The sequence below is a fragment of the Eschrichtius robustus genome, chromosome 19, assembly GCF_028021215.1.
Source record: "Eschrichtius robustus isolate mEscRob2 chromosome 19, mEscRob2.pri, whole genome shotgun sequence".
In the NCBI taxonomy this organism is placed as follows: Eukaryota; Metazoa; Chordata; class Mammalia; order Artiodactyla; family Eschrichtiidae; genus Eschrichtius; species Eschrichtius robustus.
The window spans coordinates 65,477,772-65,505,338 of NC_090842.1; the positions used below are offsets into that span (position 1 = coordinate 65,477,772).

General features: G+C 41.5%; 1 protein-coding gene and 1 pseudogene across 5 annotated transcripts; both read left to right on the forward strand.

Moving 5' to 3' along the window:
- The first annotated feature begins 353 nt into the window (after positions 1 to 353).
- On the forward strand, positions 354 to 18,444 carry LOC137753012 (zinc finger protein 677-like). 5 transcript variants are annotated; one of them, XM_068527964.1, is made up of 4 exons: positions 354 to 389; positions 3,636 to 3,707; positions 6,604 to 6,757; positions 16,906 to 18,444. In XM_068527964.1, the coding sequence occupies exons 2-4, from the start codon at positions 3,693 to 3,695 to the stop codon at positions 18,213 to 18,215; spliced, it is 1,479 nt and encodes a 492-aa protein (XP_068384065.1). In that variant the 5' UTR covers positions 354 to 389; positions 3,636 to 3,692; the 3' UTR covers positions 18,216 to 18,444. The 5 variants fall into 5 exon arrangements, with proteins under 5 accessions (XP_068384065.1, XP_068384067.1, XP_068384066.1 ...); XM_068527966.1 differs by having other exon boundaries at positions 6,604 to 6,730; XM_068527965.1 differs by having other exon boundaries at positions 367 to 1,072.
- Positions 18,445 to 22,589: 4,145 nt separating this feature from the next.
- Positions 22,590 to 27,567, forward strand: part of LOC137752490 (zinc finger protein 677-like) — a 49,266-nt pseudogene continuing 44,288 nt past the window's right edge.

The following is a 27,567-nucleotide window of genomic DNA, read 5'->3' on the forward strand; positions in this document are numbered from 1 at the left end:
TCGCTGCTCAGAGGAGCCGCGTCTTCACCCGCTCGCCCTTCTCACGTAAACCGTTCTCAACTCTCCGCTTCCAGTGTAAGGGGTCCGCGCATCTCTAACTCTGCACCTAACCTGGCTCCAGAGGCCACCAGATACGTTCAAAGGAGCCAAAGTAGAGAAGCAGAGCCTCTCGGGAGGGAAGAGGAACAGACCAGAATCTCCCAGGGGCGGGTCCGAGGGCCAGACCCGGCGTCCGCAGGGCGGCACCACCAGAGACACAGCCTCCACCCGCCGGAACGTCCGAGATGCGCCCCTCGGCGGCCCCGCCCCCTGGCCCGGCGGTGCGCATGCGCACGCGCAATTACCTAGGGACGCGGAAGTGGATCCTGCGGTCAGACTGGCGCCCTCGGGTGAGTGAGTCTCGGTTTTTTGGTTCGTAAGTGCGCTATGCGATCTCCAAGCCCCGCCTTCTCCATACCTGGGTGTCCCAGCAAACTAAAACCCCTGAAGGCGGTCGTCGCTCTCGCTCTGAGTCCGCCCCTTTCGCTTCTCGCGGCGTCGCCAGAAGACTCGGTTCGGTCCTGGGAGTCTGGGTCCGGTTCCGGTTAAAATCGCTTTGACGCGGGTACCGGCCCCAACTTTTTGCCTTCGGTCCGTAGAGACGCTGACCTCCTGCAGCGACGTTTTCCTACTCTGACTCCCTTTCTCAAACCTTTGTGTGACTCCCGGCTCCCCTCCCCCCCGCCCAATTCCGTTTTTGTCAAGTCCTCACCCAGGAGGTGGATCGCCCTTGACCTCCCTCCAAGGAGAGCAGAGAGGGAATACAAAGGCAGAGGTATATGCAGTTAGTGAGGCATCAGAACGTTTGGGGAGCAAGAACGACAGGGATTGCAACAGAGATTGCAACAGAGCGAGGCCTAACATTCTGTGAGAGGAGGAATAGAGAGGGAGGGAAACAAAATGATGCGTATGAACGGAGAGGAGGAAACACAGAAATGGACACAAAAGGAGAGGAGAGAAACAGAAGGACCCAGGGAGACACATACAGGGAACAAAGCACGTGGTGGTGGAGAAAGCGGGAACCCAAGCCCAGGTGAGTATTGAGTTGATTAAATATGGAATATTAAGTTGTGAAGTACTAAGTGGTGTCTCTAAGCTAATCTATTTAACATTTGTTGACATGTTTAAATTATGCAGAAGAGAATGATAGTTGCAAAAGCAGGTGTTTGAGGCGTCTGCATTTTCTAATCATTGCTTCAGATAACTCCATTTGCAAGCCCCGTTCTTCCAGAGGGTGGAGACTTAGGTCAGTCAGTTCCAGGTCATTCTCTTCCCTTCTAAGAAATGGTGGGAAGAATTTGTGTCACCACACGGTGCTTTTGAAAATGGTCGTGATTAACAGTACTATTGCCCTTCTATGGTTCTTGTCAATCTTTTTAAAATCTGATGTATCTTCACACTTGTTTTAACTTTAATCTCAGAAGCGATTGGGTATGTTTTAAATGTCCAAATTATTTTCACTCTAAATTTCATTGTTCAGATTCTGAGGTTTATATGCTTTCTACTGTATCCTGTATTGGAACTATTCTTTGATGTCTGCTAAATAACTTCATATGCATGTGGTAAGGGTGTTGATCATCTTTTAACACTCAAAACCTAGTTTAACCAGTTAGTTTAATATTCAGTAGCTTCTTTCTTCCCTTAAGTGATCTGCTCAACTAGCGAGCTCTGAACTGAAGTGTCCAACTAAGTAGATTGTACCCCCAAGTCCCCTTTGTCCTTTCTGTGCAGATGTTCACTGATGGGCTGGATTTGTTACTGACCTGGGTTCTTGGACTCTTTAATCAGTAGAAATTGGTAACAGGCCAGACGAGGAATTCAGGCAAAGCTTTACTGGGACTCGTGCTGCAGCACAAGTGAGCGAGAACAAGAAACAGGTGCCCTTGCTCGCTCCCTGATGGAGGGGTGTGGTGCGAGCTGGTCCCTTACAGGGGGTGAGGGTAGGGGCAGCTCGGTGGGTCGGGCCAGAGGTGTAGCTTGGGTGGTCTGCCCACCCCGTTGGTGGTGCTGGGTGCAGGGATCACGTGCAGGACCCTGCTTTTGCTCTCAGCACCTTAGAAGTGGCAGTTAGGTTTTGGCCTTTTTGTTTCTTATTGTTCATAAGCTGTTTGCCCAAGCTGTGCATGTATGCAGTTACTTTTAGTCCCTTATGGTTTCTTTGTATTCTGTGCTCAGGACACATTTGTCCAGGTGCAGGCACTGTAGTCAAGGGTCCCAGGTTCCAGCCTTTTCCAGATTGATGTGAAACTTTGTTCCCACAGAACCCATGTGTTCATGATGAAGAGATTGTTAGGGCTCATCTCCACGGGTGACCCTCTTTCATGTTTTTCTGGAAGAATAACTATTTGTAATTTCATATTTTTTGACTATAACGTTTTCTGGAAAAGAGGAATTAAATGTTTGGATTTTGGGCTTCCCTGGTGGCGCAGTGGTTGAGAGTCCGCCTGCCAGTGCAGGGGACACGGGTTCGAGCCCTGGTCTGGGAGGATCCCACATGCCGCGGAGCGGCTGGGCCCATGAGCCACAACTGCTGAGCCTGCGCGTCTGGAGCCTGTGCTCCGCAACAAGGGAGGCCGCGATAATGAGAGGCCCGCGCGCCGCGATGAAGGGTGGCCCCCGCTTGCCGCAGCTGGAGAGAGCCCTCGCACAGAAGCGAGGACCCAACACAGCCATAAATAAATAAATAAATAAATAAAAAATTTAAAAAAAAAAAAAAAATGTTTGGATTTGATTAAACCCATGAAAGAGAAGCTTCTCTTGCTCAGGAATATGGAAGGTGATCTGGAATCAGGACGTTTAAACCCTTTCTACCTAAACCTATCCAGGCTGCCACTTCTACCCAGTTCTGCTCACCTAACTCAGATTTCTTCAGGGTAACTTGGTAAAATTACTCCCCCTCCGAGCCTCAGTGTACCCACCTGTGACATGGAGAAGACAGAGGAGACCAGTTTGCCTGGTTATAATTGAAATTTTAAACATATTCCAGTCCTCCAGCAATTATGGAAAATGCTTAAAAAAGAGGCAGAGGCATAGGCCCAGAGATGGAGGCATACCTTTTTCTCAGCTTGTCTGTCTCTGTATCAGGGGTAAATCATAAGTTTGATTGTGTCATCTCTTGGCATTAAATCTTTTATGGTTTCCCATCACCCTCAGGACAAAATCTAAATTGTTCAGTATAGCTCCACAGGGAGCTCTGGAGCTGGGGTGGCCCCTCCAGAGTTGCTCCCAATTAACAAAAGGGACAAGCTTCCATATCCTGTGTCAACCAGTCACTGGATGCTGGCTGCTTCTGGAAGAGAGCAGAACTTGGAGGAGGCACCTTCCTTTGGATTAGTGCCAAGTGGACAAAGGACGGCGCAGTTGCAGTCGAGTGGGGGTTTTGGCAGCAGGTGAGGGCTTCCTGAAGAAGTGGGTGACAAGCTCACTAATTGGTCTTCGTGTAGGAGTTTATTGTCCCTGTATCCCTCGTGTTACAGTTGGCAGCAAAGGACTGTCTTTCCCCCACGTTAAGGTTCTCCTTCTGGTAGCTTTGTGGCAGATGCCAGAAGGGGCGTATGTTGGTTGTAAGCATTAAACAGCATATTTCGCTCCCACAGAATCATCTTACCTGAAGAATCTAACAAGAAATTCAGAGGAGGAGGAAAGAAGAAGGAATGGAGCTTTCACAGGTAAAAGTCGTATTCTTTGTTGATTTGTTCTCTCCTTCCTAAAATGGCACAGTTTGGGCTCATTAATCTTCTCTGTCTCTGAAATGTCTGATTTACTCACACACAGGGCCTTCCCTCAGTCTCCTCTCACCTCCCTGCAGATTCCATCTCACTGTGACCCAGTGACGGGGAACTTGGGAAGAGCCCCCTTTTAGGTGGTCATCCTGTGAAAGGTTTTATACTCAGGCGTGGATTGGAGATGGGGAGTAGGCTCTGTGGTGTCAGTGAGGTAGGGCAGTGAGGATGGTTTAGTGCACCCTTCTGGATGCCCTTTCAGCTCCATATAAACCAGGATGAAAGAGACTACATATGTAAGTGATGTTCTACTGTGCACAAATACCTGAGGAGGTCTAGAATGGAAGACTGATATGGGGAAACATGCTTTGTGAGATTTTATAAGTGTATTGGAAGTTAAAGAAGTCTATCAATGTGTTTCTGGCTCTAAAATATCAACACTTTAAAATAGAATGGGAAGTTTCGAAACAAGCGTAAGGAATGGATAGGGTGTCATCTAACAATAAGGGTTCTTTAAATCATTTACAAAGCATTCATCTCACAGAGCCTGTCGTGTTCACGTAGGGACTCTCATGCAGCAGGTGTTTTAGATAAAAATGGTTATAATTTAGCCAAGACATAGGAGCAGAACTTTCTGTCATCAGAGAGGCTGGAGGCGAATTATAATTTTACTAATTCTTTTCAGTGTTTTTTTTTTTTTTTTTTTGTATTAAACATCTCATGTATATATTTTCATGGTTCATCTACACACAGCGATGCAGTTTAGAGACTAAGAAGTAAACTATCCCCTTCCCTGTCACATCTTACACTGTCACTTACTGTCTCCATCAGAAACCACTGTTAATTCCCACTGCACATCTTACAAAAATGCATTTATATATGGTAATGCGATTTTAGAAAGTACTCTTTAATAAATATTTTGTTATGGTATTTTATTCTGCACATTTAAATATTTACATACCATATATCTTAGACTTGTTTTCGTGTTAATAAACTTAGAGTTGACTTTCTTTTTTTGTATCCTCGTGGAGCATTTTCTTAATGGAGACACATTGGTCCTGTACAGTTTTTACTGTGATTAAAAAACAAGTCATAGTGGCTGCTTCTGAGCATGCCGACTTTACTACAGATTTCTAAGAATTTCTCCAGAATGGGAAACTTGAGCGTGATTATCGGGTTAATGATGGTGTTCATAAGGAAGCACAGATACTTCAGTTACTAAACAGGATTTTAAATCAACTGTCTTAAACGTACTAAGAGACTTAAGGGAAACCACGGAGAACGAACTAAAGGAAAGTAGGAGAACATTGTTTCGAAAAGCAGAAAACATCAGTAAAGAGATAGAGTTAGAAATTCTAGAGCTAAAAAGTACCAAAACTGAAAATGAAAATTCACTAGAAGATTTCAACAACAGATTGACAATCAGAATAAACAGTTAGTGAACTCGGGGCTTCCCTGGTGGCGCAGTGGTTAAGAATCCACCTGCCCGTGCAGGGGACACAGGTTCGAGCCCTGGTCTGGGAAGAGCCCACATGCCGTGGAGCAGCTAAGCCCATGTGCCACAACTACTGAAGCCCGTGCGCCACAACTACTGAAGGCTGTGGGCCTAGAGCCGGTGCTCCGCTGCAAGAGAAGCCACCGCAATGAGAAGCCTGCGCACCGCAACCAAGAGTAGCCCCCGCTCTCCACAACTAGAGAAAGCCTGCACACAGCAACAAAGACCCAATGCAGCCAAAAATAAATAAAATAAACAAATTTTAAAAAAAAGAACTGGTGAACTTGAACATAGGTTAATTGGAATTATCCACTGTAAACAGAAGAAAGGTGAACTCCTTTACCTCCTATACCCCAAGAACACCTGTACCTCAAGAACTGAAGTACAAAGAATCTAATTATAAAATAGATAGAGGACTTTAATAGACCTTTCTTCATAGAAGATATAGAGGTAATCAACAAGCAAATGAAAAGATGTTCAGTGAAATTAGTAAAATGCAAAATCAAAACCACCATGAGATATCATTTTACATGCAATAGGATGACTATAACAAAACAGAAAAGAACAAGTTTTGGTAAAGATGTAGAGAAGTTAGAATCCTGATACATTGCTGGTAAAATGTTGTAGCCACTGTGGAAAACAAAACCATGTGACCTAGTGATTCCATTCCTAGATAAATACCAAGAAGAATTGAGAACACGTATTCAAACACATACTTCTACGTGAAACTTCCAGCAGCACTATTAATATTAGAGAAAAGGTGGTTATAACCCAACTGTCCATCAAGGGATGAGTGAATAATCTGTGGTTTACTCATACATTGGAATATTACTCAGTCATGAAAAGGAAAGCAATACTGATACATAACTATAGCATGGCTGAGCCAAAAAAATTATTCACAGTGAAAGAAACCAGACAAAAGGTCACATTTTATACCATTCCAGTTATATGGAAATATCCCAAACAGGTACATCCATTGAGACATTGCATTAGTGGTGTCCAGGGACTGAGGCAAATGGGAAAGAAGGAAGCAACTGCTGAATGAGTAAAGGATTTCCTTTGGGGATGATTGAAATATTTTTGAACAAGAAAGAGGTGATGTTTGTTCAACATTATAAATGTACTAAGTGCTACTGAATGGTACTTTAAAAGTGGCTAACTTTATGTTATATGCATTTCACCTCGGTTACATAAAGAGAAGTGTAACTTGCTCAAAATTATCTTACATGGATCAGTCAGAACATTCACTCCAGCCAAGTCAATCCTTACACGTGTCTGCTTCTGTAAGTTTGTGTCAAACTCAGAAATGTCTCCTTGTCCACTTGGTGAAATGTGCTTTCCTTTCAGGGACTGTTTACGTTCAAGGATGTGGCCATCGAATTCTCTCAGGAGGAATGGGAATGCCTGTACCCTGCTCAGAGGGCCTTGTACAGGGACGTGATGTGGGAGACCTACAGGAATCTGCTCTCCCTGAGTGAGGATAACTTCTCTCTGGAAGTCGGTAACTACAGGAGCACCTAATATGCTTTTGGATATATTTCCAGAAGTGGTATTGCTGGGTGATATAGTAGTTCTATTTTTATTTTTTTGAGAAACCTCTATACTGTTTTCCACAGTGCCTACACCAATTTACATTCCCACCAGCATTATAGGAGGGTTCCCTTTTCTCCACATCCTCACCAACATTTGTTACTTGTGTTCTTTTTGATGGTAGCCATTCTGACAGATGTGAGGTGATATCTCATTGTGGTTTTGCTTTGCATTTCCCTGATGGTTAGCCATGTTGAGCATCTTTTCATGTGCTCATCGGCCATCTTCATTTCCTCTTTGGAAAAATGTCTGTTCAGTTCTTATGCCCATTTTTTAATTGGGTTTTATGTTTTTCTGACGTTAAGTTGTATAAGCTGTTTATATATGTTGGCTATTATCCCTTATTGGTCATATAACTTGCAAATATTTTGTCCCATTTAGTAGGTTGTCTTTTCATTTTGTTTATGGTTTCCTTTGGTATGCAAAAGCTTTTAAGTTTAATTAGGTCCCTTTGGTTATTTTTGCTTTTATTTCCATTGCTTTAGGAGACAGATCCAAAAACATGTTGCTGCAATTTGTCAAAGAGTGTTCTGCCTATGTTTTCCTCTAGGATTTTTATGGTATATGGTCTTATATTTAGGTCTTTAATCCATTGTGTGTTTATTTTTGTATATGGTATTAGAGAATGTCCTAATTTCTTTCTTTTACATAGCTGTCCAGTTTGACCACCACTTATTGAAGAGACTGTCTTTTCTCCATTGTATATTCTTCCCTCCTTTGTCATAGTTTAATTGACCATAAGTGCATGGGTTTATTTATGGGTTCTCTATCTTGTTCCATTGATCGGTGTGTCTGTTTTTTTGTCAGTGCCATAGTGTTTTGATGAGCTTATAGTATAGTCTGAAGTCAGGGAGCATAATTCCTCCATCTCTGTCCTTTCTCAAAATTGTTTTGGCTATTTGGGGTCTTTTGTGTTTCCATAGAAATGTAAAAAAATTTTGTTCTAGTTCTGTGACAAATGCCATTTGTGTTTTGATAGGAATTGCATTGAATCTGTAGATTGTTTTTGGTAGTATGGTCATTTTAAAAATGATTCTTAATATTGATTCTTCCAACCCAAAAACATGGTGTATCTTTCCATATGTTTGTGTCATCTTCAGTTTCTTTTATCTGTGTCTTATGGTTTTTGGAGTGCAGGTGTTTTACTTCCTTAGGTATGTTTCTTCCTAAATATTTATCTATTATTTTTGATGTGATGGTAAATGGGATTGTTTCCTTAATTTCTTTTTCTGTTACTTTGTTGTTAGTGTATAGAAATGGAACAGATTTCTGTATTATTTCTGTATCCTGCAACTTTACCAGATTCATTGATGAGCTCTAGTAGTTTTCTGGTGGCATCTTTAGGATTTTCTATATGTAGTATCATGTCATCTGCAAAGCTTGAGAGTTTTACTTCTTTCTTTCCAATTTCTATTCCTTTTATTTCTTTTTCTTCTTTGATTGCTGTGGCTAGGACTTCCAAAAGTATGTTGAATAAAAGTGGCAAGAGTGGGCATCCTTGTATTACTCCTGATCTTAGATGAAATGCTTTCAGCTTTTCACCATTGAGTATGATGCTAGTTGTGGGTTTGTTATATATGGCCTTTATTATGTTTAGGTATGTTCCCTCTGTGTCTGGTTTTTTGAGAGTTTTTATCATAAATGGATGTTGAATTTTATCAAAAGGTTTTCTAGCATCTGTTGAGATCATCATAAGGTTTTTATTCTTCAGTTTGTTAATTTGTATATCACATTGATTGATTTGCAGATATTGAGAAATCCTCGCATCCCTGTGATAAATTTCACTTGATTGTGGTGTATGATCCTTTTAATGTGTCACTGGATTCAGTTTGCTATTATTTTATTGAGCATTTTGGCATGTATGTTCATCAGTGATATTGGCCTGTAATTTTCTTTTTTTGTGATATCTTTTTCTTGTTGGTGTGAAGGTGATGCTGGCCTCATAGAATGAGTTTGGAAGTATTCCTTCCTCTGCAATGTTTTGGAATAGTTTCTGAAGGATAGATGTTAACTCTTCTCTAAATGTTTTGTAGAATTCACGTGTGAAGCCATCTGATTCTGGACTTTTGTTCTTTGGGAGTTTTTTTTTTTAATAGAAGTATAGTCGATTTATGAAGTTGTTTTAGTTTCAGGTGTACAGCAGTGTGATTCAGTTATACATATACATATATAATCTTTTTCAGATTCTTTTATAAGTTATTATAAAATATTGAGTATAGTTCTTTTTGCTGTACAGTAGGTCCTTGTTGGTTATCTATTTTATATAGAGTAGTGTGTATATGTTAATCCCGAACTCCTAATTTATCTCTCCCCTACCCCCTTTCCCCTTTGGTAACCATAAGTTTGTTTTCTATGTCTGTAGGTCTATTTCTGTTTTGTAAATAAGTTCATTCTTACCATTTTTTTAATTTTTAGATTCCACATATAAGCAATATCATATGATATTTATCTCTGTCTTACTTCACTTAGTATGATAATTCTAAGTCCATCCATGTTGCTACAGATGGCATTATTTTGTTCCTTTTTATTGCTGCATCATGTTCCATTGTATATATACACCACATTTTCTTTATCCATTCATCTGGTGATGGACTTTTAGGTAGCTTCCATGTCTTGGCTATTGTATATAGTGCTGCAGTGAACATTGGGGTGCATGTATCTTCTCTAACTTTGGGAGTTTTTAAATTACTGATTCAGTTTCATTACTGGTAACTGGACTCTTCATATTTTCTATTTCTTCCTGGTTCAGTCTTGGGAGATTTTATCTAAGAATTAGTCCATTTCTTCTAGGTTGTCCATTTCATTGGCGTATAGTTGTTTGTAGTAGTCTCTGCGTATCGCTGTTTGTAGTAGTCTCTTACGATTCTTTGTATGTCTGTGGTGTCATTTGTAACTTCTCCTTTTTCATTTCTAATTTTATTGATTTGTGCCCTCTCTCTCATTTTTCTTTATGAGTCTGGTTAAAGGTTTATCAATTTTGTCTTATGTTTTCAAAGAACTAGCTTTTAGTTTCATTGATCTTTTCTATTTTTTTTTTAGTGTCTGTCTCATTTATTTCTTCAAATACATTTTCAATCCCCTTTTTTCTTTTCCTTCTGGTATCCCTATTATACAGATATTGGCATGCTTTATATTATCCCATAGGTCTCGTATATTGCTTTCATTTTTTTTTTCATTTGTCTTTCTGCTCTGCTGATTGGATGATTTCCATTATTCTATCATCCAGGTCACTTATTCATTCTTCTGCATTACTCATTTTCCTCTTTATTGCCTTTACCTCAGCTTTCATCTTGGCAAATGAATTTTCTGATTTTACTTGGTTCCTCTTTATAGTTTCTAGTTACATTTTACAGTAATCTGCATTTGTGTCGATAGCCTTTCTTAATTCCTTCCATGTTTTTATTATCTTCTTTTTGAACTTGGAGTCTATTACACTGGAGAGGTTGGTTTCATTGTTTGTTCTTTCAGGGGAATTCTCTTGATCTTGGAATTGGGAGTGGTTCCTCTGATTCTTCATTTTACATATATTTCTCTCACCCTATGATTTTAGGAGATAAGTTATCTATCAATACCATGATCTTGGAGGGCTTTTTTTTTTTTTTTAAATTAATTTATTTTATTTATTTTTGGCTCTGTTGGGTCTTTGTTGCTGTGTGCAGGCTTTCTCTAGTTGCGGCGAGCGGGGGCTACTCTTCTTTGTGGTGCACAGGCTTCTCGTTGCGGTGGCTTCTCTTGTTGTAGAGCACGGGCTCTAGGCGCGCAGGCTTCAGTAGTTATGGTTCGCGGGCTCTAGAGTGCAGGCTCAGTAGTTGTGGCGCACGGGCTTAGTTGCTCCGCGGCATGTGGGATCTTCCCGGACCAGGGCTCGAACCCGTGTCCCCTGCATTGGCAGGTGGATTCTTAACCACTGCGCCACCAGGGAAGCCCCTGGAGGGCTGTTTTTCCGTGAGAGCATCCTTGTGTAGCCTGCATGAGTGTAATGTTTTTGGTGCAAGGGCTGATTTTAGTGCGGATGCCTGCCGCATCTTTCTTCAGTGTGTGCCGTTTATTATCCCCTTGATAACGTGGTGTGACTGGTGCTCTGGGGACCAGAGCCTGCACTGGATATTGAGCAGGACCTCCTCTTCGCTCTGTGTTTGTTTCAGCCCTCTTGGGGGCAGGGTGCTCCCCAGCTGTGGGAGTAGAAGCTCCCATATCTGTCTCTGAGCTTCCGTGTGAGGCAGGCCAGACTGGAGTACTGCTGCTGGGAGAGGAGCCGCTGAGTATTCCTCAGCAGGAGCTGTCCACTGACGTGTATGCTCTGTGGTGCTGCCTGTCACCCGTTGTTTGGGTTCACAGAGTACACTGTTGTTGGCACTTCCCTCGGCCCCACCTCAGCTGTGTGAATGCCAGCAGTTGGCCCTGGTGACCCTCAGGCTCTGTGTTCATAAAGTCACCAGCGAAGATCTGTAAGTGCAGATCCACTGAAGTCACATGCCAGTACCGCAGTAGTCACGCTTCTGGACCCAGTGCAGGAGCTACAGAAGCAGCCTAGACCTCAGCCCCGCCCCTCCATGCGCGCACCCACAGAGCCCAAAGCTGCTAACACTGGACCTGTTCCAGCCACGGGAGCACCCGTGGTGCTCTTGGGTGTCCCGCAGATGCTGAGTTTACAAAACTGGCGGGGCTGCAGCTTCAGAGTAAATCCGCGGATTGCATAGTTGCAGAGAGTGGGCTCAGATTTCAGTCCTGTTTCCTAAATCGCATGGCCCCTGGGGATCGGCTCTGATTTCAGCCTTGCCTCTGCATGCGGGTGACGCGCTGGTGCTTCCGTGCTCCGAGAGCTCACAGAGGTGGAGTTGCACCTGCTGTGAGCTTGCCAAGAGTTAGGCTGCTATGGCGGGGCCCTGCCCCTCCCCTTCACGCACCCGTTAACACTGGCCCTTCTGTGGCAGGCCCGGGTTCCGTCTGTATACACCCCCAGTTGCGGCACGTACCACACTCCAGTCCCTTCAGGCTGTCTCCGTGCAGGCAACTGCAGTCCACTCCCTGGGCCTGTCTTCTGAAGCTCAGGTTTCAGCCCCCAGTCGCCTCGTGCACCAGCAGACATGCATCCTGGCCTGGGGAAGGCAGTGGGGTGGCATGGATCGTCAGTGCTGGCTTTGTTCTGCCTGCCACAGGCTGGCTGGCGCACTCGCCTCTGAGCCTCTGAAGCTCTCTGTCTTTCCCAGCGGATATCCCGATCAGTCAGGGGGTTCCCAGGGTGAGGGAACATTTCCTCTTTCACATCTCCCTCCCAGGGTTGCAGGTGCTGTTCCGATTCCTTCTTCTCTTTTTTTCTTCCTTTTCATCCCCCCTGGTTACGTGGTGATCTTTCTTGCAGTTTTTTTTTTTTTTTTGGCCAGAATGTGCGGTATGCGGGATCTTAGTTCCTGACCAGGGCTAGAACCCATGCCCCCTGCAGTGGGAGTGCAGAGTCTTAACCGCTGGACCGCCAGGGAAGTCCCTTTTGTGCAATTCTGGTTGTCTGAGATCTTCTGCCAGCATTCATTGGCTATTCTGTGAGACTTGTTCCACACGTAGGTGTGTTTCTGATGTATTTGTGGTAGGAGGTGAGCTCCATGTCCTTCTATTGCATCATCTTGGTTCCTTCTCTTTTCTATTGTTTTTTCAGTCTCTATCTTATTTATTTCTGCTCTGATTTTTATTATTTCTTTCCTTCTGCTAAGTTTTGTTTTTGTTTCTATGTTCTTTCTCTAGTTACTTTAGGTATAAGTTTAGGTTGTTTGAGATTTTTCTTCTTTCCTGAGGTAAGCTTGTATTGCTATAAATTTCCCTCTTGGAACTGCTTTTACTGTGTCCCATAGGTTTTGGGTCATCGTGTTTTTGTTCTCATTTCCCTCTAGGTATTTTTTATTTCCTCTTTGATTTCTTCAGTGATCCATTGGTTGTTCAGTAGCATATTGTTTCGCCTCCATGTCTGCGTTGTTTGCAGTTTTTTTTCCTTGTAGTTGATTTCTAGTCTCAGTGTTGTGGTTAGAAAAGATGCTTAATATGAAGTCAGTCTCTTTAAATTTATGAAGTCTTATTTTTTGGACTGGCTTGTGATCTGTCCATGGGGAATGTTCCATGCATACTTAAAAAGAGTGTCTATTCTGCTGCTTTTGGATGGAGTGCTCTTTCTGTATCAGTTAAGTCCGTTTAGTCTAATGCATTATTTAAGGCCTGTGTTTCCTTATTGATTTTCTGTCTGCATGATCTGTCCATTGATATAAGTGGGGTGTTAAAGTCCTCTACTATTATTGTGTTATTGTCGATTTCTTCTTTTATGTCTGTTAATATTTGCCTTACATAGTTAGGTACTCCTATGTGGGGTGCATATATAATTGTTATATCTTCTAGGATTGATCCCTTGATCACTATGTCATGTCCTTTTTTGTCTCTTTTAACAGTCCTTATTTTAAAGTCTATTTTATCTGATATAAGTATTGAGATTCTGGCTTTCTTTTGATTTCCATTTGTATGGAATACCTTTTCCCATCCCCTCGCTTTCAGTCTCTGTGTTTCTCTAGATCTAAAGTGAGTCTCTTGTGGGTAGCATATATACAGGTCTTGTTTTTGTATTCATTCATGCACTTTATCTCTTTTAGTTGGAGCATTTATTCCATTTACATCTGAGGTAATTATGGATATGTATATTCTTAACTGCTGTTTTATTAATTATTTTGGATTTGTCTTTGTAGGTCATTTTTTCCCTTTCTTCTTTTGTTCTCCTGCGATTTGATGACTATCTTTAGTGTTATGTTTGGATTCCTTTTTCTTTTTTGTGTGCATTATCTATTATAGATTTTTGGTTTGCAATTACCATGAGGCTTTTATATAGCAGTCTCCACGTACGTGATTGTTTTAAGTTGCTGATCTCTTAATTTCAAATGCATTTTAACAACCCTGCATTTATACTCTACTCCTCATGATTACTGTTTTTGATATCATATATATTTTTTAAAATTTATTTATTTCCATTTATTTACTTTTGGCTGCGTTGGGTCTTCGTTGCTGTGCGCGGGCTTTCTCTAGTTGCAGTGAGGGGGGGCTACTCTTCGCTGTGGTGTGCGGGCTTCTCATTGTGGTGGCTTCTTTTGTTGCGGAGCACAGGCTCTAGGCGCGTGGGTTTCAGTACTTGTGGCATGCAGGCTCAGTAGTTGTGGCTCACGGGCTCTAGAGTGCAGGCTCAGTAGTTGTGGTGCACGGGCTTAGTTGCTCCATGGTATGTGGGATCTTCCCGGACCAGGGCTCGAACCCGTGTCCCCTGCATTGGCAGGTGGATTCTTAGCCACTGCGCCACCAGGGAAGTCCCTTATATCATATTTTACATCTAATTGTTTTGTGTATCCCTTAACTGCTTATTTTGGATATAGCTGATTTTACTACTTTTGTCTTTTTGCCTCTGTACTAGCTTTGTGTGTGGATGATTTCCTACATTTACTGTATGTTTGCCTTTATTGGTGAGCTTTTTCATTTCACAATTTTCTTGTTTCCAGTTGTGGTGGATGCTGATGTTTTAAAACTGTACTGTTATTTGTTTTGTTCAAGCCACTGATACTTTCATCTTGTAAATTTCATTGTTATAAATGACCTTCATTTTCTTTGTTCAATCATTTGTTCCATATTTTTTATTATATTCTTTTTTAAAATAATTTATTTTACGTATTTTGTTTCTGGCTGTGTTGGGTCTTCGTTGCTGCACGCGGGCTTTTCTCTGGTTGCGGCGAGTGGGAGCTACTCTTTGTTGCAATGCGCTACTCTTCGTTGTGGTGCGCAGGCTTCTTGTCGCGGTGGCTTCTCTTGTTGTGGAGCATGGGCTCTAGGTGCATGCTTTAGTAGTTGGCACACAGGCTCTGTAGTTGTGGCTTACAGGCTCTAGAGTGCAGGCTCAGTAGTTGTGGCACACGGGCTTAGTTGCTCCATGGCATGTGGGATCTTCCCAGACTGGGGCTCGAACTCGTGTCCCCTGCATTGGCAGGTAGATTCTTAATCAGTGTGCCACCAGGGAAGCTCTATGATATTCTTAGTGTTGTTTGTTTTATACCTACAATTTGGGGTTGTGGATTCATGAATGAATATCTTTTTTTATATTTTACAGGATTTCTTTCTTGAGTGTTTATGACTTAACATTTCTTTCCTCAAAAGCTGTATAACCTCTAGAAATTTTTGAAAAACTGGTCTGAGTGATTCCTTTTACTCTGTTTCATATTAGTTAGTACCTGCTATGAACACATACACCTTCTTTTAATAGACTATTTTTTTTAAGGAGTTTTAGGTTCACGGAAAAATTGAATGCAAGTTAGAGAGAGTTTCCATGCATTTTCTACCCCAGACATGCAGGCCCTCCCCAATGATCAGCATCCCACTTGAGAGTGGTATGTTTGTTATCACTGATGAACCTGCACTGACACAAATTAACACATCAAAGTCTATATCTATGTTAGAGTTCACTCTTGCTATTGTATATTCTATAGGTTTAGACAAATGTATACTGACATGTTTGTAGCATAATAGTACCATTAAAGGTAATTTCATTATTTAAAAATACTCTGCTCTACCTATTTATCTCTCCCTCCCTCCCAAAGTGCAGTTGCTTGGTTATGTGGTAATTTTCTGTTTAATCTTTTGAGAAACCCCCAGACTGTTTTCCAAAGCAGCTGTACCATTTGATGTTTCCACCAGGAGTGAGTGTATGAATTTTTCAGTTTCTCCACATCTTCACCAACACTTGTTATTGTCTTTGATTACAGCCATTTAAGGGGTATGGAGCTGTGTATCTCATTCTGTTTTTGTTTTTTTTTAAATTTATTTTTATTTATTTATTTTTGGCTGTGTTGGGTCTTCGCTTCTGTGCGAGGGCTTTCTCTAGTTGCGGTGAGCGGGGGCCACTCTTCATTGCGGTGCGTGGGCCTCTCACTATCATGGCCTCTCTTCTTGCGGAGCACAGGCTCCAGACGCGCAGGCTCAGTAGTTGTGGCTCACGGGCCTAGTTGCTCCACGGCATGTGGGATCTTCCCAGACCAGGGCTCAAACCCGTGTCCCCTGCATTAGCAGGCAGATTCTCAACCACTGCGCCACCAGGGAAGCCCTCATTCTGGTTTTGATTTGCATTTCCCTATTGAATAATTATGTTAAACATCTGTTTTTTATGTGTTTATTGGATATTTTTCTATATTGTTTGGAGAAATGTCTGCTCAGATCCTTTTCCCATTTTAAAATTGGGCTATTTGTCCAAAGCATGGATTATATACTATATACATATATTTTTGCTATATGACTATAATTAAGTGATACTAGGTAGTTGAACTATGTACTGGCTATTATAGAACTGCAGGCTTGACATCATGATTGAGATTTCAGACAGTTTTCCCTAATTCTTAAATTTCATACATACGTGTGTTGACCTGAAGCTGATATTTCAAAATTCAGTGCTTATCAAGATATTTTTTTATTTTTCCTATCGTGTGTTCCTTCTGGAATGAAAATTCTTTTTTTCTTTTTTTTTTGGTACTTACTCAAATCTTTTAGAATTCCAGAGACTATTATTTTGTATAACTGTGGTTACTTACTAACTTACCTGCTAGACTTATCATGGTTCACAAAAATGTTTTAGCAATTATTGTTGTGATGTACAGTTTCATAAAAATATATTTTCTTGCATCATATTCATGTTATTAAGCATTATTATAAATTTAAGGATTAGGGAAGACAGTTTCAAATCTCAATTTTGATTTTATGCTTCCAGTTCTATAAGCCAGTAAGTATCAATAGATAAGCTTTCTAATTATGGAGGATCATTTAATTATCCATTTATCTGGCAAAAAATATGTGTAGTACATTGTGTGTGTGCTTGAAATTTAATTATCTAAGATCAGAGAAAACATTAATATGGGAAAAAGTATAAAAAGAAAACTAAAAAATACTATATCACAGTAGTGTTTGAAGACCATGCTTGAAGAATTTCTGTGTTCATTGTATTATTTTTTGTGTAATTATCTAATTCAACATAAAATATTTTCCAACTCTGTATAATAGGAAGCCATTCTGCTGGATTTGCAATCAAGGAATTATCACCAAGAGAGGACATTACTAAAGGAGAATTATGCCATCTAGTGACATTAGAAAGAAGTAAAAGTCATGGCATCAAGGATTTTGACCTCAAGGAAGTCTGTGCAGATGTGCAGGAGTGTGAGAGTGAGTGGGGATATGATGCAAGAGATTATGAAGAAGTAGTTTTGACCCATAACAAAAATCTCACTCATGGAGAAGATCAAGATAATAAATCCTTAATTAATTTTCCTCAGAGTGTTTCTGTAAGAAGTAATGCATGTGAATATTTCATGCACGACAAGCCATTCATAAGTTTGTTAACAACGAGAAATAACGTCAGCGTTGCTGGAAACAGAGATCTCAAGTGTTTGGAAAGTAGACCTGAAGTGAGGCTGCAGGCCCAGGCGGCTCAGCTGCAGAGATTTCCAGCTGAGGAGAAAGTGTATGCATGCGGTCAAGTTGAGAAGCCAGTCAGCAGTGGTTCCTCAGTTTCACCACTTCACAGAATTGCTCCTAGTGTGGAAAACACTTTGTCACCTGCGCAACACAGGAGAACACACACTCGAGAAGAATCTTACAGCTGTAATGACTGTGGGAAGGCTTTTAGCAAAAGCTCAAACCTCAGGAATCACAGGAGAATTCATTCTGGACAGAAACCTTACAGATGTAGTGAGTGTGGCAAAGCCTTTAACCACCAGTCACACCTCACAACACATCAGAGAGTGCATACAGGAGAGAAACCATACAAATGTCATGAGTGTGGCAAGGTCTTTAGTCGAAATTCACACCTTGCAAATCATCAGAGAATGCACACCGGGGAGAAACCTTACAAATGTCATGAGTGTGGCAAAGCCTTTACCCAGTTTTCACACCTTAGTAGACATCAGAAAATGCATGCTGGAGAGAAACCACACAGATGTTACGAGTGTGGCAAGCATTTTACGCAGCGTTCAAACCTTATGGCACACCAGAGAATTCATACAGGAGAAAAGCCTTTTAAATGTAATAAATGTGATAAGGCTTTTATTGAACGGTCACAACTTTGGGGTCATGAGAGAACTCATACTGGAGAGAAACTTTACAAATGTGATGAGTGTGGCAAAGCCCTTACAAGACATTCATATCTTACTCAACATAAAACAATCCACACTGGAGAAAAACCTTACAAATGTAATGAGTGTGGCAAAGCTTATACTCAATTTGCAAGCCTCACCAGGCATCTCAAAATACATACTGAAAACGAACGTAAGCCTCACACATGCGGCAATGCTATTATTCAAAACTCAAAAGTTTAGGGATCATCCGATTTCATAGTAGAAAGAAACTTTAAAAATAGAACGATTCAGACAAAATTTATGCGTGTATTCAAGCCTTACTCAACATATGGGACTCTATCAGGGAGAAAGAACACATACAGATGGCCAGCAGGTGCATGAAAAGATGCTCAGAATCACTAATCATCAGAGAAATGCAAATCAAAAGCTCAACGAGATATCACCTCACACCTGTTTCCAATGGCTGTCATCAGAGAGACAGTAACAAGCGTTGGCAATGGTGTGGAGGAACGGGAACCCTGTGCACTGTTGCTGGGATTGTAAATTGGTGCAGCATTTATGGAAAACAGTATGGACGCTCCTCAGAAATTAAAAAAAAAAAAAACAACAACAAAAACCTGTTATATGAGCCAGGTATTGCCCTTCTGGCTCTTTGCTGGAAAAAAAAGGAAAACACTAATTTGAGAAGATATAGGCACTTGAATATTCATTGTAGCATTATTTCCAGTAGCCAAGACATGGAAGCAACCTAAGTGTCCATCAATAGATGAATACTTAGAGGAGATACAGCGTGTCTGTGTGTGTGTGCGTGTACGCACACACACACACACACGCAGGAATATTACTCAGCCATAAAGAAATCCAGCCATTTGCAACAACGTGGATGGATCTAGAGGGTATTATGCTAAGTGAAATAAGTCAGACATAGAAAGACAAATACTGCGTGATTTACTTACATGTGGAATCTAAGAAAAACAAAAGAGAATGAAAACAGATTCACAGATATGAAGGACAAATGTGTGGTTGTTGCCAGAAGGAGGGGCAGTGCGGCGGTGGGTAAAATAGGTGAAGGGGATTAAGACGTACAAACCTCTGGGTATTTAGATAAGTCATGGGGATGTAATATCCAGCATTAGGAACATGTTCAAAAATATTGCAGTAACTGAGGACAGATTGCTACACATATCGTTATCATTTCATAAAGTAAATGTTACCTCGTGTGTAGTACAGCCAAAACGAACAATGTTATAATCAATTATATTTCAATAAAAAGAGACTCTACCGTAGAGAGAAACCGTATAAAACTAATGTACGTGATCTTGAATATTTACTCAATTGAATTTTTGTTATAAACACTAAACCTGCAGACATCAGTAGGATAGTCAGGGACTGTTACAAAAACTCTACATACACGTGCTTGACAACATACATGAAACGGTAAAAGCAGAACTGACCACAGATCACCCGTGTGAAACACATCATTTGAATAAATACTTTGAATTACAGAGTGAGTGTATATTTTTATCTGTATAGGGATTACACACTGCGATGTGAAATACAAAACTCTCGTTGGTTAGAATGAGCAATTTCATTCGCACACCCTACAGAAGAGCATTTCTGCTTCTATTCACCAGTGTGCTCAGTTCCAGAGACTCATAAGGACAAGACCTGGGGTTTGAGGCTTGGAGGACTATGGCATGTGTTACTTTAGGTCACTAACCATTGCTTTAAAAAGAGCAATGTTTCAAAAAAATTTTTTTTTATAAATTGCATTGTTCTTTATATTTTGCTTAGGCATTTTATTTATTTGCCTTTTTAAAACCATCTTTCCCTCATCCCAGTTTTATAATTGTCATATATTAACTTTAAACTGTACAGCAGAATGGTCTTACTTGTGTTGTGAAATGATTGCTGAAACAAGTTTACTTAGCGTCCATCATCTCATATCGGTACAATGAAAAAAGAAACAAAATTTTTTTTCCCTTTAATGAGAACTGTATTGTTTAAAATACTTTATTCCACACTTGTGATGAATTCCATTCAAATACCTTTGAGAAAAACTTGTTTACATCATAATATACCTAAATCAGTAATGTCTAAATGTCATGTAATTTCAGATTATCTATACATTCATTTTGAGGGTAGACAGTTTTATTTTTTAAATTGTAATGTATCTTAGCTCTTTTCTCTGTTCTTTATCTCAGAAAGTTTTGTCAAATGTGGATAACAAAGCCTGTAAAACATGAAGTCATTGGGATTTATTATGAAGTTTGCAGTATTTCTGCAAGGGCATTTTGTAGGGAGGTATATTCTCTTTTTTTTTTTTTTTTTTGTTTAATTAATTAATTAATTTATTTTTGGCTGTGTTGGGTCTTCGTTTCTGTGCGAGGGCTTTCTCTAGTTGCGGCAAGCGGGGGCCACTCTTCATCGCGGTGCGCGGGCCTCTCACTATCGCGGCCTCTCTTGTTGAGGAGCACAGGCTCCAGACGCGCAGGCTCAGTAGTCGTGGCGCACGGGTCTAGTAGCTCCGCGGCATGTGGGATCTTCCCAGACCAGGGCTCGAACCCGTGTCCCCTGCATTGGCAGGCGGATTCTCAACCACTGCGCCACCAGGGAAGCCCGGTATATTCTCTTTAATATGAACTCTATAGAAAGTAAAACTAGATTAGCAACTATCAAATAATTTCATTTCTATACTCAGGAATTTTTATGGCAGTATCTGTCACTTAACATCTACTACTAGGTATGTTTTCTCACATCCTTACATGTGAAAGATTTCATGTGCAGGAAATGGTAATCATTTGAAATGTATTGTTTGGATAGGGTAAGTAGCGTATTTAAATATTTTCACATAAAAACGAGAATGTCTTGGCATGGCACACATATGAATAGAAGAAGATATGTCATCACATTTATAAAAGATCTAGTGACTAGGATAGACTTTAGGATCTTTATAAGGTAGATTACTTTGTATTATGTAATACTGCTAACTAGTCATGTTGGCAAGAAAGACATTTCAGCATGGAGTTGGTAGTGGAATTTTTCAGCAAACACAGAACAAACACTACAGGAGAAACTAATTATAGGCAGAAGTCATGAATCCATTTTTTGTTCCTGGTGAGTTTTGTTTTAATAATAATTTCAAGGCAGCAAAATGGACATATTCACAAGAAAAGGACATTTCCTCAATCACAATAGATTTTGAAACATCTCTTGTAATATTAAGAAACAGATGCAAATTATTAATGATCAAAAATGTGAAAACACAACCATCTACTTTGACCTGTGCATATATATTAAACCCTGTGCTAGAAAACTAAAGAGTATATACATCTTTGAGCACAGATGGAACAACTAAAATATTCACCACTGTCAAATTTAGGTAGAGATTTTATCCCAAAGGATTATGACAGTAGAGAGAGTTCTCCAACCACAAAATCTGAAAAGTCTCAACAACCAGACAGAAAAGAACTTTTCTTTTATACTGAGGGCTAAACAAGTCTAGGAAAAAAATCCCATATGCAGAATAAATGAGCAGGCGGCATGACGCACAGTTGATCAGGGAACGTTTTACCCTTAAGTCTCCTACTCTTGGGAGTGGATGGTGTGGCAAGAGGCTTCTTCTGAATTACAGTGCTCAAGAGTGGTCCAAAATTCAGGGGCCTTGGGAGAGGAGAAAAACGTAAGTAAATGTTGCTTAAATCATGTTTACAAGCATTGTTCCGCGTGTTCAGTGAGGACAAACAATTCGGTAATCGTTGTCGAGGCCAAGGGTGGGATTTTGGAGGGTCTGTATCTGGATGGTTCCTAAGTAAACAAAGGGGCCAACGTTAAGTCTCATTGAAACTAATGGGGAAGAGTGGTTCTTAGTAAGTAAGCTGTTAAAAGGGGAAAGGAGTCCTTTTACCTTTGCTGTTTTCCAGAGTTACAGAGTTAGACTGAAGTCCAACGTTGTCACTATATAATGACACCAAGGAAAATTCAAAAGATAATAAATGTATGTTAATTTTGAAAATCTGAACATTAGACACTCAGTTTCTGAAGCTAGTGATGTTATCGAAAAATCTTACGGAATAAAGAACAAGTAAGAATAGCCACAAAAGAGAAGCCAAAAGAAAGTGGATATCCATAGGAGACATGTTTATTCATGACTGGTAGATCCATGAAGTTAAAAATTCAGAAATATGCCAAAGTGCACATGAAAAGTTAATAAGTAGCAAAACCTAGAGTGGAGACATTAATATTCGGGAAATGGAAATTCCTATCACAATAAGAAAGGGTCTTATTTATCACATCCTATAGCAAGATAAAGGTCAAAGGGTAAAAAGTAAAATATGGTTGAAACACACCATTATAAAGCAATTATACTCCAATAAAGATGTTAAAAAAAAAGACAACATGAAGAAGGAGGCAAAAAAATACGGCTGAATTATTCAATAAGGCTTGGTTCTCAAGCACCTGACTGTGTAGCCAGTTACTTGCTCACAGTCTCCAACAGAGTCCCTCAGACAATGACAGGTTTGGGGTTGAAACTTTTCCTCAGTGATTTTTGATGCCTCCAAGTGAATGGGGAACAGAAGTGAAAATTATGCTCTGCGGGGAAGTGAGTGCAAAATGGCACATTCCGTACAGGTACAATTTTGCCTTTCCTGTCAGTCCAGTTTCCGTCACCTACTCTAAAACTCAGGCTTTCGCTTAACAGGAACGTGTTAACTGCCTGGGGCCTCAGAAGTTCCCGGATCAGGCCACGCCCACAACCTCGAGCCCCGCCCCCTCCCCCGGTCCCAGGGCTCCCAGCGCCTCGCTGCTCAGAGGACCCTCGTCTTTGCTCGCCGACCGTTCTCAACTCTCCGCTTCTGCACCTAGCCTGGCTCCAGAGGACACCAGACCAGTTCAAAGGATCCAAAGTAGAGAAGCAGAGCCTCTCCGGAGGGAAGAGAAACAGACCAGAACCTCCCAGGGGCGGCTTCGAAGGCCACACCCGGCGTCCGCAGGCTGCGTCCACCCACCGGAACGTCCTTTGACGCGCCCTTCAGTGGCCCAGCCCTCGACCCGCCTCCTTGCGCACGCGCAGCGAGGTGCAGACCCGGAACGAGGGGCGCTCTCGCGACAGAGTCTCGGTTTTTTGGTCCGACACTGACGGCGCCATACAGTCTTCAGGCCCCGCTTCTCCACACCTCGGTTTCGGGGGTCTCCCGGTAAGTTAAAACCCCCTGAACGCGGTCGTCGCTCTCGCTCTGAGTCCGCCCCTTTCGCTTCTCGCGGCGTCGCCAGAAGACTCGGTTCGGTCCTGGGAGTCTGGGTCCGGTTCCGGTTTAAATCGCTCTGAGGCAGGTGCCGGCCCCAACTTTCTGCCTTCGGTCCGTAGAGACACTGACCTCCTGCAGCGACGTTTTCCTACTCTGACTCCCTTTCTCAAACCTTTGTGCGACTCCCGGCTCCCCTCCCCACCCCCACTCCTTCAGTCCTGTTGCCATCACCCCCTTTCTTTGATGGCTCATTGAGTCATGACAGTTGATGTAGCCTCACACTTGTTTTACTTTTAATCTCAGAAGCCATTGGATATGTTTTAAATGTCCAAATTACTTTCACTCTAAATTTCATTGTTCAGATTATGAGGTTTATATGCTTTCTGCTGTATTCTGTATTGGAACTATTCTCTGATATGTGGTAGGTAACTTCACTATGCATGTGGTAAGGGTGTTGATCACCTTTTAACACTCAAAACCTAGTTTAACCAGTTAGTTTAATATTCAGTAGCTCCTTTCTTCCTTTAAGTGATCTGCTCAAGTACTGAGCTCTGAGTTTAAGTGTCCAGCTAAGTAGATTGTCCCGCCAAGGCCCCTTTGTCTTTTCTGTGCAGATGTTCACTGATGGGCTGGATTTGTTACTGACCTGGGTTCTTGGACTCTTTAATCAGTAGAAATTGGTAACAGGCCAGACGAGGAATTCAGGCAAAGCTTTACTGGGACTCGTGCTGCAGCACAAGTGAGCGAGAACAAGAAACAGGTGCCCTTGCTCGCTCCCTGATGGGGGGGTGTGGTGCGAGCTGGTCCCTTACAGGGGGTGAGGGTAGGGGCAGCTCGGTGGGTCGGGCCAGAGGTGTAGCTTGGGTGGTCTGCCCACCCCCTTGGTGTTGCTGGGTGCAGGGATCACGTGCAGGACCCTGCTTTTGCTCTCAGCACCTCAGAAGTGGCGGTTGGGTCTTTGGCCTTTTTGTTTCTTATTGTTCATAAGCTGTTTGCCCAAGCTGTGCATGTATGCAGTTATTTTTAGTCCCTTATGGTTTCTTTGTATTCTGTGTTCAGGACACATTTGTCCAGGTGCAGGCACTGTAGTCAAGGGTCCCAGGTTCCAGCCTTTTCCAGATTGATGTGAAACTTTGTTCCCACAGAACCCATGTGTTCATGATGAAGAGATTGTTAGGGCTCATCTCCACGGGTCACCCTCTTTCTTGTTTTTCTGGAGGAATAACTATTTGTAATTTCATATTTTTTGACTATGATGTTTTCTGGAAAAGAGGAATTAAACGTTTGAATTTGATTAAACCCATGAAAGAGAAGCTTCTCTTGCTCAGGAATATGGAAGGTGATCTGGAATCAGGACGTTTAAACCCTTTCTACCTAAACCTATCCAGGCTGCCACTTCTACCCAGTTCTGCTCACCTAACTCAGATTTCTTCAGGGTAACTTGGTAAAATTACTTCCCCTCCGAGCCTCAGCGTACCCACCTGTGACATGGAGAAGATAGAGGAGACAAGTTTGCCCGGTTATAACTGAAATTTTAAACATGTTCCAGTCTACCAACAATTATGAAAAAACACTTAAAAAAAGAGGCAGGGGCATAGGCCCAGAGATGGAGGCATACCTTTTTCTCAGCTTGTCTTTCTCTGTGTCTGTATCAGGGGTAAATCATAAGTTTGATTGTGTCATCTCTTGCCATTAAATCCTTTTATGGTTTCCCATCACCCTCGGGAAAAATTGTTCAGTATCGCTCCAGCAGGGAGCTCTGGAGATGGGGTGGCCCCCCAGATTTGCTCCCAATTATTGCATCAGATGGTAACTCCATTCACAATCCCTGTTGATCCAGGGGGCGGAGACTTAGCTCAGTCAATTCCAGGTCCTCCTCTTAGCTTTCAAAAAATGGGGGAAGAATTTCTGTCACCACATGGTGCTTTTTAAAATGGCTATTATTAACAGTACTATTTTCCTCTCCCCCTTTCTACTGTGGCTCATGCCATCCTTTTCTAAATTTGATGTATCCTCACACTTGTTTTAACTTAATCTCAGAACCCATTGGATATATTTTTTTTAATATTTATTTATTTGGCTGCGTCTGGTCTTAGTTGCAGCACAGGCGATCTGTAGTTGTGGCATGCAAACTCTTAGTTGCGGCATGTGGGATCTAGTTCGCTAACCAGGGATCGAACCTGGGCTCCCTGCATTGGGAGCACGGAGTGTTAGCCACTGGATCACCAGGGAAGTCCCTGGATATTTTTTAAATTTCCAGATTGTTTTCCCTCTAAATTTTATTGTTTAGATTATGAGGTTTATATGCTTTTTATCCTAACTTGGAACTATTCTTTGACGTCTGGTAAATAACTTTACAGTATTTCACTCTGTGTGTGGTTAAGGATATTGATAATCTTTTAACATTCAAAACCTAGTTTAACTAGTTAAACATTCAGTAGCTGCTTTCTTCCCTTAAGTGATTTGCTAAATTAGTGAGCTCTGAGCTGAAGGCTCCAGCTAAGCAGACGTTCCCCTCTAGTCCCCTTTGTCCTTTCTGTTGTTGAAGGATGGGCTGGAGTTTTTGTTTGTTTTTAATTTTTTGGCCACGCCACGCGGCGTGTGGGATCTTAGTTCCCTGACCAGGGATAGAGCCCGCACCCCCTGCAGTGGAAGCGTGGAGTCTTAACTACTGGACCGCCAGGGAAGTCCCAGGATGGGCTGGATTGATGTGGAATTTTGTTCCCACAGAGCCCATGTGTTCATGATGAAGAGACTGCGCAGAGCTCATCTCTACAGGTGACTCTCTTTCATGGTTTCCTGGAGTAATAACTATTTATCATTTTGTATTTTTGATTCTATTTTTTTTGGGAGTAGAGGAATTAAATGTTTGGGTTTGATTAAACCCCTGAAAGAGAAGCTTCTCTTGCTCAGGAATATGGAAGGTGATCTGGAATTAGGACAAACTCTTTGTATTTAAACTTATGCAGGCCGCCACTTACACTCAGTTCGGCTCACTCAACTCAGACTTCTTCAGGGTAACTTGGTAAAATTACTTCCCCTGTGAGTCTCATGCGCCACCTGTAACGTGGAGAAGATAGAGCAGACCAGGTTTTCAGAGTCTGAGCAAATGGGGTCCCTGAAGTGATTTTGAACATTGGTCTTGCGTTTGCATTTGGCAGGTTGTTTGGATGTGTGCCCGGTTATCATTAGGATTTGAAACGCGTCCTAGTCCTGCAACAATGATGAAATCCACTAAGAAAGAGGCAGGCGCGTAAGCCCAGAGAAAGGGGCATGACTCTCAGCTTCTTTCTCTATCTATGAATCGTGGGGTAAATCTTTTTTCTTTTTTCTTTTTTTTTTTGAGACTTGTGATGGTTTCATAGTGTGTGCAGATGTCAAATCACTATTTAGTATATTTGAAACTAACATGTATTGTACATCAATTATACTTCAAAAAAATAGAAAAAGAAGCTAATGTGACTTTAGAATACATTGATATAAATGCAACATTCGATATCAATATCATAAAAACAGATGGTTGGTTCTTCATCTCTTCAGTAGAATATTCTGTTTTGGACTTTGGGCCAGATTTTAGGAAGAACCTTTGACAACGTAGGATGCTTACATGAGAAAGCAGAACCGAGCCAAAGGACCTGAGACAACTTTTTGAATAATTGCTTAATTACAATCTTCACATAAACACTGGAGCACTGTAACTGAGTGCAGAAAAACACAGTATTTATTGGTTTATGATGTTTGTCATAAAAAAGTACACAGTATGTTTTACCGAAGGCAGAGGTTATGAAGAAGAGATGAGACCATGTGTTTGTGGAAACTTGTAGTGTTGGATGTGTTGCTGTGTGTGTCCACACTAATCAGTATCAACGAGACTATGAGTGGGCAGGTAATGCAGTCAAATGGAGAACAGTTGATTACGTTGAGGGGGTAAGAAGGCTACTTGTTGAAGAGAGAAAATACCCCATCAATATGGACTCCCCTCGCTCCTTAGGTACCACATCCTCATAGTTAATGACCTGGTTCCAGTCCCAGCTGGCATAGAACCCACTTTGTAAACAGTGCTCGAGGTTGCACCCGGGGACGTGTTGGGAGCCACATCCTTGTACCTTCTGGTATACAGACAAATTTCAGCACTAGTAATCCAATAGGAAAGTAATAAAATGATATTCATAATAAAATGATATTACTGTGAAAGTAATATTGCTGTAAACACAATGACATCTACCGACTGGTGTATGCTTACTTCTGCTTCTGCAGTTATACCTCTGCTCATTCAATGTCAACAACCTATTTCCAATAAGACACTGAAACACAGATATTTCTTTCCTAATAATTATGTTTTC

Coding starts and splice junctions, on each gene's coding strand:
- LOC137753012 (XM_068527963.1), top strand. CDS start 940: ATGATGCGTATGAACGGAGAGGAGGAAACACAGAAATGGACACAAAAG. Junction 1,073..3,635: donor AAGCGGGAACCCAAGCCCAG/GTGAGTATTGAG, acceptor TCGCTCCCACAG/AATCATCTTACCTGAAGAAT. Junction 3,708..16,905: donor AAGGAATGGAGCTTTCACAG/GTAAAAGTCGTA, acceptor TCTGTATAATAG/GAAGCCATTCTGCTGGATTT.